General features: G+C 42.7%; 1 protein-coding gene across 1 annotated transcript; it reads left to right on the top strand.

Annotated features, from left to right (window-relative positions):
• The first annotated feature begins 1,134 nt into the window (after positions 1-1,134).
• LOC122750096 (maleylacetoacetate isomerase-like) lies at positions 1,135-6,709 on the top strand. The gene is given in 4 exon segments (XM_043996752.1): positions 1,135-1,563; positions 5,975-6,222; positions 6,224-6,446; positions 6,449-6,709. Coding segments are annotated over 4 exon segments (1,161 nt in total).
• The last annotated feature ends 4,377 nt before the right edge of the window (positions 6,710-11,086 follow it).

Raw genomic sequence — 11,086 nt, 5'->3', positions numbered from 1 at the left:
GGCACAGTGGATAAAGCACTGGTCCTAGATTCAAAAGGACCTGAATTCAAATCTGGCTTCAGACACTTTACACTAGCTGTGTGTATCTGGGCAACTCACTTAACCCTCATTGCCCTGCCCGCCCCCCCAAATTTATATATATATATATATATATATATAAAGAGAGAGAGAGAGAGAGTCTTTAATTACATAGCTGTGGTAAATGTATGTCTTTATTTTTTTCCTCTGATTTCCAGTCAGTTAGTAAACAAACATTTTTTTGTGTGTGTGAGGCAATTGGGGTTAAGTGACTTGCCTAGGGTCACACAGCTAGTAAGTGTAAGTGACTGAAGCCGGATTTGAACTCAGGTCCTCCTGACTCCAGGGCTGGTGCTCTATCCACTGCGCCACCTAGCTGCCCCTAACAAACATTTTTTAATAGTGCTTACATTTCAAAGCCACATATAGTAACTGGCTAATATGCATGCTTGGACTGGAAGGGAAGAGAAAGGTAAGAGTTAAAATGTGTTCATTCTAGGTCTCTCAAAATAGCCCTAGAGGTTTAGGAGTAATTAAATAACTCAGCACCTCAGAGTGAAGTGAGAACAACCAGGAGTATATTTATATAATAACAATCACATTATAGAGAAAAACCAACTTTGAAAGACCTGAGAACTGTAATCAATGCAATGAGCAACCATGGTTGCAGAGAATTGTAGATGAAGCATACTACCCACCTCCTGACATACTGATGAGGGACTCCAGTTGAATAAGGTAAAATATTTTTAGACTTATACAATATGAACATTTGCTTTCAATGACTATGCATATTTGTTTAAAAGGTGTTTCTTTTCTTTTCCCTCCCAATATGAAAAAGAGGAGGTAGAGGAAGAATTTGTTAAACAAAAAAATTAATGAGGCAGCTAGGTGGCACAGTGGATAGAGCACCAGCCCTGGAGTCAGGAGGACCTGAGTTCAAATCCAGCCTCAGACACTTAACACTTACTAGCTGTATGACCCTGGGCAAGTCACCTAACCCCAATTGCCCCTCAAAACAAAACCAATAAAATTAAATTTTAAATCAAAGAAAAAAAGGGAAATTATATTACCTAAACCTGCTTAAGAATATTCCTCATTTGAAGAATTGTAAATGGCATGCGCCTTTGCCCTAGGGCATCAACTTTTGGGAGACCTGCTTCTTCCCTATGGCTGTCCCCCAGGGGACCCCCACTTATACTCCTTCACCATGTCAAACAGCAGCTCCCTCCCAAAGACCCTCCCTCTGTCACACCTTTCTCTTGGGGGCTCCCTTGTCCCCGCTGTGGGCCAGTAGACCTGCACCTGACTGGGGTGGACTACCTGCCTCTCAGTGTAGGATCTGGGGACCTCTGTCACAGTGTTCCAGAAATTGTCAGCAGAATCACTGACAAGAGCAACAAGATTGACCCCCCCAAGCAATGGCTTCTATGTGTCTCTCTTCTCACCCCACCCCCATTGAAGTTTCCCCCAGATGCCAGAATTCCTAGAGATGCCTCTGCTGATTTCAAACTTGAGTTTAAATCCCGGGAGAATCCAGGAAAGAAGGTTAGTCTCTTGACCCATTGATCCGTGGCAATGTGTCCAGCATTCTTTATTTCCTGGCCAGCTCACACCCAGCAATCCTGCAAGCATCCATTTCTCATCTTGTTTAGTGTCTGGGCAAATGAGAGGTACTGGACACCTAAGCTAGCCCTTCTTATTCCCCAGCAAGGACTAAAGCCTGCACTTTCCTCTGGGACCTGAGCCTACAATTGCAATTTAATTTAGGTGTGTCCGGAGGAGCTGGGAATTTCTTGTGCAGAACAGCCTCTCCATAAGAGCCTAAACCTTTCATAAATTCGACAGCTATTGAAAGCCACAGTTCCTAGCTGTTTTTGGCATATGCTATCTAGGCTCCATCAGTTACTTCTAGCAGGACGAATGTAAAACATTGATGGATACCTTGGTGTTAAAAGAATTCAATGTAGCAAACAAGAGTGTTTTGTCCTGAACTACAGGCTGGAAGTGAGGAGGCTTCAAAAGCTTTTAAAAACCTGTTATCCTTTTTAATTTTTTCTGGGAAAGGGGAGGAGGCATTCATCCTGCCAACTGCTTTGGACTGGATTTGGAAATCTCTTAACTAGCTCTGTGATTATAAAAAAGTCATGAATTATGAAAAGTTATGGATTACATAAACTTTTCCACAACTCTTAGTCATGGAATAATGAGCCTATATAATACTAAAAGCAACATTTGGATTTTTGGGGGTAGGCAGCATTGCACAGCGAGAAGCTTGCAAGATGTGGAGATGGGAATATCTGAGTTCAAATCCTGTCTCCAAAAATAGCTATGTGACTGTGGGCAAGTCACTTAACCTCTGAAACTTATGTTTCCTCATCTATAAAATCGGGAGTGATGAGACCTACAGTAGTACCACACAGGGTTATCATGAATTTCAAAGGAGGTGATATATTTTGAGTGCTTTGCAAATTTAAAGCATTAAGTTATTTAGTTACTAAATGTTGGCCAGGATTTTGAAAACAAAGTTTTCACTCGGTTAGACTAAAATTTTACCCAGAAAATTCTAAAATAGTTTATAATCTGTCCTGGGGGGGAGGCGGGGAAGCAACCAGAAAGGCCCAAGATGGCAACCAGGAATGCAAAACCTTTGAACTCTCTTTTCAAGCCACCTGAGCAAGCATAGGCAGCTTACCTACCATGTGCTTAGTTTAGTTGCCATTTTCTCTCTCTCTCTCTCTCTCTCTGGGGAATTAAGTGACTTGTCCAGGGTCACACAGCTAGTGTCAAGTGTCTGAGGCCAAATTTGGACTCAGGTCCTCCTGAATCTAGGGCTGTTGCTTTATCCACTGTGACACCTAGCTATCCCACCATTTTCTCTTATTGGGAGAGGGGAAGGGAAGAGAGAGAGAGAGAAAGACCCCACCCCACCCTGCTCTATCAGCAGTCAGCTTGGAAGCAGACCCCCTCCCTAGTACCTCCTAATCAATATCAACCCATTAAATAAAATGTAGTGGCCATCTCTCAAAGGAGCTTGGGTAGTTGACTCTGTGTTTTTATTTATTTATATTTGATATGAGTTCTTAATATATATTTTTATTTTGTTAAATATTTCCTAATTACATGTTAACATGTTAAAAAGAAAAGTTAACATTATTATTATTTTTTTTAATTTTGAGCTCTAGGGGCAGCTAGGTGGCACAGTGGATAGAGCCCCGGCCCTGGAGTCAGGAGGACCTGAGTTCAAATCTGGCCTCAGACACTTAACACTTACTAGCTGTGTGACCCTGGGCAAGTTACTTAACCCCAGTTGCCTCACTTAAAAAAAATTTTTTTTTTTGAGCTCTAAACTCTTCCCTCTTTCCATGCTTTCCCTCTCCCCAAGAAGGGAAGCAATCTGAAATTGATAGAAGCTGATATGAGTTCTTAAAGGAATTTATTTGCAAAATATATTATCAATATTCAAAGCAATTCCCAGACTTTCCTCCTGTGAGCTCTAGGCTTGGCAGGCCTCTTCTCTGAAACTGTCATCTCACAGGAGAAGTAACTTCATTTCCATCTTCACCCAGTTCTACCCCTTATTCTCCCTGATGTTTTCTTTCCTAGCAGGCCACTTGGGGTTTCCCAAACTTCCTCTTTTTAAAGTGCCTTCTCTAACATTTCCAAAATACCCTCCTGGTCTTTGAGTCCCTCATAGACTACATCTATGGGGGGAGGGGGGGAACAACCAATCCTAAAACATCTTTTTTTGGGGGGGGGGCAATTGGGGTTAAGTGACTTGCCCAAGGTTGCACAGCTAGTAAGTGTTAAGTGTCTGAGGTCAGATTTGAACTCAGGTTCTCCTGACTCCAGGGCTGGTGCTCTATCCACTGCACCACCTATCTGCCCCCCAAAACATCTTTTTAAATAGATATCTTTTGTTTTTACATCAGCTTCATTTCTGAATATCTCTCCCCCCTCCCCCACATAGAACCATTAGAAAGAAAGAAAACAGGCAGCTCAGCAAAACAAACCAATTCATTGGGAAAAGTCAGCCTAAGGAGCACCAGGCTTAAACCCCGCTTAAAATCTTTGTTTACTGGGGGCAGCTAGGTGGTGCAGTGGATTAAGCACTGGCCCTGGATTCAGGAGTACCTGAGTTCAAATCCGGCCTCAGACACTTGACACTTACTAGCTGTGTGACCCTGGGCAAGTCACTTAACCCCCATTGCCCTGCAAAAAAAAAATCTTTGTATACCTTGTGCAAAATGTAATAATTCAGTTAATCAAATCACTAATGAAGATGCAAACCATTGGGACTTGTTGGAGCCCCTTTATTTTCTGGAGGAGTTGTATGAAAACATGCACTAACAATCAAAGGTCTTTGGATTGAACCTGGATGATATACAAATAGGTGTCAAGCAGACCAAGAGTTCTTGGGGTATAAATGGATCGTTTGCCTCTACAGAAGTTTCTCTTGATAATGTTTGGGAATTTTATGGGACAGCTAACAGATACTCTTATCTGTAGAGACTCTCCTTCCCAAATTATGCTGTGGTTTATGGCTTTCTAACAAACATTTTTGTCTACCAGAGCCATCCTGTCTTGCCTCCCCAAACATCTGGGGTGTCATGGACTCTCCAAGAAAACAGCCTTATCTCTAAAGACCTCTCCTGATTCATAGTCCCTTGCCATCTTGTTTGTTTTCAAGTTTGAACTGTTCAAATTGATTTATTGTTAATAAAACTAAGAACCTCCTGTTACAATCAGGCAGAAGGGAGTTAATCAATCCTGATTGATTTACCAATAAAGACACAAAATTTGGTGCCCAAGGACTGTAACAATCTCGTGAGTGAAGGGTTTAAATACTTTCATTCACCAAAGAAGTGTGAGCTCTCCTCCTTCGAGAAGAGCTATGCATGTTGCATACCTGTTTTGCTAATTAGAGAAAAAAATCACTTAATTCTGCCTCAGTTTCCTCATCTGTGAAATGAGCTAGAGAAGGAAATGGCAAACTATTCCAGTATCTTTGCCAAGAAAACACCAAATAGGATTAAAAAAAAAAAATGGATGGGGGCAGCTAGGTGGTGCAGTGGATAGAGCACCAGCCCTGGATTCAGGAGTACCTGAGTTCAAATTCGACCTCAGACACTTAACACTTACTAGCTGCGTGACCCTGGGCAAGTCACTTAACCCCAATTGCCTCACCCCCCCCCCAAAAAAAAGAATGGAGTAATAAATTTTGAAAAAAAAAAAGCTTAAACTTTTAGAAATCTAAGGACTAGGGACAGCTAGGTAGAGCAGTAGATAAAGCACTGGCCTTGGATTCAGGAGGACCTGAGTTCAAATCCAGCCTCAGACACCTGACACTTACTAGCTGTGTGACCCTGGGCAAGTCACTTAACCCTCATTGCCCCACCCCCCCCCCAAAAAAAGGAAAGAAAGAAATCTAAGGACTAGAGTATATAAATGATTGACTTCTAAATGTTTCTAATGGGAAATACAGGCTTTGAATATGTTTTAGTATTAAGTTCTAAAAATTGGATTTAAGATTTTACATATAAACTGCATTAATAATTGTAAAGAGGGGCGGCTAGGTGGTGCAGTGGATAAAGCACCGGCCCTGGAGTCAGGAGTACCTGAGTTCAAATCTGGCCTCAGACACTTAACACTTACTAGCTGTGTGACCCTGGGCAAGTCACTTAACCCCAATTGCCTCACTAAAATTAAAAAAAAAAATTGTAAAGAAAATTTTAATGATCTTTTTTTTCCTATTTTGAAGTCTCCGTCTGATAATATTAAGGGAAGGATACATTTTCTAATTCAGGCCTTCACGGATCCTCTTAAGATTCTTTCTTCATCCAGTTGATGGCATTGCCCATATCAGATACAGGGCTTGGGTAAAGATAAAAGACCAAGTGCTATATAAAAACTGAGATTTGATTTTTTTTATGAATGAAAAAACCAAGGCCCTGACAAGGCAAGTGGTTTGCACACAGTCTCTGGCGAGTTCCAGTCGGGAAGCTTCTTGAGCACGGGGGAGGGTGGGGAGGGAGGGTCTAAGATTCAGGCAGGAAAGTCGATCCTCAAATCTTCTTTCAGAAGCTCTTGTTCCTGGAGAGTTCCAATAGCTCTGGTTCTCAAGGAGATTGACTATGACACCTTTCCCATTAGCCTCATTAAGGATGGGGAGGGGGGTGGTGGTAGCAGTTTACTAAGGAATTTCAGACACTGAACCTATGAGTCAAGTGCCAGCCCTGAAGAGTGATGGCATTACCCTTACCCAATCACTGGCCATCATTGAGTATCTAGAAGCCCATTGGGCTCTTGCCACAAGACCCCAGGAAAAGAGCAGTGTTTGCATGATCTTGGATCTCATTGCTAGTGGAATTCAGCCACTGCAGAACCTATCTGTCCCAGAGAAAGTGTGCCAAGAGACCCAGCTGATGTGGTTATGAGTGTAGTCATCAGCTCTGGCTTTGGAGCCCTAGAGCATGTCTTACAGAGCACAGCAGGGAAATATTGTGTGGGAAATGAGCTCTCTATGGCTGACATATGTCTGGTGCCTCAGGTGGCTAATGCTGAAAGGTTTAAGGAGGACCTCTCCCCAAACCCCACCATCAACCGCATCAGCAAGACTTGGCTCGCCCTAGAGGCTTTCCAAGTGAGCCACCCTTCCTGGCAGCCTGACACACCTCCAGAACTTTGGATCTAAATCCTGGCATTTCTATCTCAGGGACAACTAAGAGTGTGAACTGCAGTTTTAACAGCCACAAAGATAAATCATGCTCAGTGAAATGAACCCTGACTTGGAAATCAAGACATCTAGGCTTTGCCAAGCACAGAATTCCTCTGGACCTCAGTTTCCTCTTCTGTCAAATCTGAAGGTCAATAATACCCATTCTTCCTATTTCACAGGTTATGGTGATTGGGATCAATGCAATCATTTAGGTAAAATGCTTAGAAGAGCATGAAGTGTTGAATAAATAAATGACAGGAAGTACTACCTTCTTTTTCTGGAGGCTGCTTCCATGAATATCATGCCAAAAAAAAAAAAAACCTGAAATTTTCTTGTTTCAGGTGAATGATGGGTTCTTAATTTGGTGTTCTTCTTATTGCTCTGTTGTTAATAGGATTAGATCTGTAAGGTCTGAACTGGTTTTTATCACATGAACTAATTGCTGGAAGGCCAATCTGGTTAGATTTTGTACGTTTTACTAAATTCAATTGTCTCATCACCAGCAGGCCTTAGCAGCATTATCTAAAGAATCTCCACAGGCTACCTGGAACCTGGAGAGGGTGGAAGAAATATCTCCACCAGCCTGCCCTTATTTACGCACAGGTGTTTGAGAGACGCAGAGCAGGTGTTTGCCAGACTCCATTGTAACATCCTTTTTTTTGGGGGGGTCAGGGCAATGAGGGTTAAGTGACTTACCCAGGGTCACACAGCTAGTAGGTGTCAAGTGTCTGAGGCCGGATTTGAACTCAGGTCTTCCTGAATCCAGAGCTGGTGCTTTATCCACTACACCACCTAGCTGCTTCTCTTCTTCTTCTTCTTCTTTTTTAATAAAAATTTGAGTTAAACATTTTCTCCCACCTGCAAAAAAATAAAAAATTTCTCCCTCTCTCCTTTCCCCCCTTTTCCTGAGACAGTAAGCAACTTAATAAAGGTTATATATGTTCAATCATGTAAAACATGTTTCCATATTAGTCAGGTTGTGAAAGAAGAAACTGAACAGAAGGGAAAAAACACGAAAAAATTGAAAATAGTATGCTTCAATCCCCATACACTCCTGAAGATCATGGGCACTGCCAAGGGACGTGACATCCCTATAGTTCCAGCTGTATTGGATTTCGTTATTCATCCTGTTGTAATTTTGCTTGTTTTATTAGTTCTGGATGTATGTTATGGACCTGTGACCTCTTCTATGAGCTGCTTATCGTTTCTGCTCAGACCGATACCCAAGTTCACAGGGTGTGGTCTGCCCAGGGTGTTTATGCAGAGGCCCATTCTGTGGTCTCTAGCGGCCTTTCTTGTCAATAGTTTAACTCCTTATGGGAGAAAACTGTGTCAAAAGGGAGAGGAAGTGAGCAAGCGACCCTCCCATTTGAACAACACAGATTGACCTCATTGAGTTACCAAAGTGTCTGGGCTACAGATAGGTTCTGGTTGAACCATTGGGTAGAAGCTTTTCCAGCTCTGGCTGAGCAATCATACAGCCACCAAGGTGGCAGAGTAACCGACCTGGATACATCACTCTCATGTGAAGCCTGCTGTGATTGACCTCAGTCCAGCAGGAGCAGCAACCTCTGATCAGCTCCTGTACCTGTCAGGCTAAAAGGACACCCCAACACTGATCAGTGGTCCTCTGCCACCTGTTTATTTGACCCTGATGATTAGGACTTTCCTTATTCCTCACCTATAACCTGTCGTACATTTGTTTTTTGCATTTTCTGCCCTGTTTAGGACATGGGGAGAAGGGGGGCAGGGAGTGCTGTCAGGAGAACAGAAGCCAAAATACCAATCATATCTCTTTAATTTTTTTTTTTTTTTTGGTGAGGCAATTGGGGTTAAGTGACTTGCCCAGAGTCACACAACTAGTAAGTGTTAAATGTCTGAGGCTGGATTTGAACTCAGGTACTCCTGACTCCAGGGCCAGTGCTCTATCCACTGCGCCACCTAGCTGCCCCCAAACCCCTTTAATTTTGAAGGTCTGCAAAGCTACTACTGTGTTATGATCAGAATGGGACAGATAGGATGTAACAATGTTGTTTAGTCATTTTCAGTTGTGTCCAACTCTTTGTGACTCCTTTTAGGGTTTTCTTGGCAAAGTGTTCTGGGCAGATAAGAAGAAGCCTTGGCCAACATGCGGCCACCTAGCCGCCCCCAAGGGCAGTCTTACATAAAGGTGGGGGATGTTAACATTAAGTTCCAGAAATGTCAGTTGTGTCCTCGCTTTGTAGGCAAGAGTGTAGGCTGGAAGGTTTACTATCCTTGGAGAAATCAGGCTAACATGAGGATGGCTGACATTGTGGCTACCCAGTTTTCTGTGCCTGAGGTATTTGTTTGTATTTTTTCCATTGGTCTTCCTTAGAGGGACTGTTGCATATGTTTATAGCATCTCTCTTGGTGTCAGGGACCACTCCTAAGGCCTAGCCCCAAGTTGTAAGCAGGTGAGACTAAGAGGAGGCAGTTGATAGAAGAGCCACAAGGTTGGATTATGGTGCTATCCCATGAGTATGATGAGCATCAAAGGGGGACAGTGGTGACATCAGCAGAGATTGATAGCAAATGTAATCGCCTATACCCAGCATTCTCCACCTGGCCAAAGCAGGAAGGCTGGTAACATTTTCTCATATTTTCTCCAAGGCCACACTTAGTACTCAACTATACAGCATTCAGTTTTGTGGGATTTTTTTAGATCACACTTACTAGGCCCGCTCCCAAACAGTCTATCTTGCATATATTTATCACCACCTGTGCCTGGCAAAGCCCTACCAGGGTCTCATATCAGCTGTGTTTTTGTTTCTGCCTGAATGCTCTGGGGGAACACTATGCAGAGATAGCCTCGTCCTAGGAATCCTGCTGCAGCTGCTCCTTCCCCAGTACCTATTCCTCAAGGCCCTGCTTCAGTCAATGACCATCATCCCCCTCAATCAGTGGAAAGAGACAGAGAGCAGTCTTACATATAGGCGGGGGATGTTAACATTAAGTTCCAGAAATGTCAGTTGTGTCCTCGCTTTGTAGCCAAGAGTGTAGGCTGGAAGGTTTACTATCCTTGGAGAAATCAGGCTAAACCTTAGCACACAGGGAGTAAACTGTGGCAAACCACTCCACTATCTTTGCCAAGAAAACCCCACGGACGGCATTGGTGGGCCATGGTCCATGGGATTGTGAAGTGTTGGACATGACTGAACAACAATCTTAGGGTCAGGCCAAGGCATATATCATTCCATGTGGCCAATGAGCTAATTTGTTTCGTTTCACTGTATTTTATTAGGGTTCTAGGGAGGGTTCTAGTAGGATCTGAGACAGGAGTCTTTGGAAAGCGACAAATGTAAAAAAAATTTTTAAGTGTGTGTTTTAATGAGAAATAGGGTCTTCCATGTAGTGCCTCCGCAACAGTTTCAGTGCCCTAGAGGATCAACTTGAATTTCCTCAAAGGCATTCTATGAAATTTGTAGGGCAAGGAAGGGCAGAGGGGACCATATTGACTCCCATCTTGGTGTCCTGGTGAGCTCTGGCTCCATCCATCCAACTCTAGCTTATAATGCCTGATCACAACTTAGACAATGCTCTATTTCCCCAGGAGATTTTGGATTCTCTTTGTTGCCCTTAATGACAAGCCCCTCTCAAACACCTCTGCACAGGACCAGGACTCAACCAAAATCAATGATACCAGTCAGTCAATCAACAAGCATTTATTAAGCACCTATCATTCTCCAGGCATATACTGTTCTCCATGCTGGAGATATAAATATAAAGAATGAAATAATTCCCACTATTAAAGAGCTTATATTCTAATGAGGAAGATAATTATAGTAGAGTTTTAGAAGGAAAGAGATTATCCAGTGTCCAACCCCCTCATTTTAGTGGTAACTAAATTGAGGCCAGATGAGTATAGTTCCCAGAGTTAGTTACAGGAATAATTAGTCCATTAAAAAAACCTGCTGATGATAGCAAACCATTAGCAAAGTTCATGTTAATAACAAATATCTCCAGACACTTGACACTTACTAGCTGTGTGACCCTGGGCAAGTCACTTAACTCCCAATTGCCTCACCAAAAACAAAAACAAATATCTCATAAGGATGGAAGAATAAGTTCTTCCCTTTGTGAAGTAGTAGAACCTTAACTTCTAGGTCTCCAGAATATCTCTGAAGCAGCTGCTGAGTTCTGTGCAGCTGTCTTTCATCTGTAGTCAATCAAGATGTCCATAATTGACCCTGATTTTATAGAAGAAACTGGCTAACATAGCTATCTACTCCCCTCTTGGTGTATATGGTGTTACCTATAGCAGGCCAAAGAGGTGTCTGCTTTACTTGGCCAAATGCTTTCTCTTAGGTCCTTCCAAGTAAAATGACTTCACAA

This window comes from Dromiciops gliroides, chromosome 1, assembly GCF_019393635.1.
Source record: "Dromiciops gliroides isolate mDroGli1 chromosome 1, mDroGli1.pri, whole genome shotgun sequence".
NCBI classification, from domain to species: Eukaryota; Metazoa; Chordata; class Mammalia; order Microbiotheria; family Microbiotheriidae; genus Dromiciops; species Dromiciops gliroides.
This window is presented reverse-complemented; position numbering and strand designations above follow the sequence as displayed.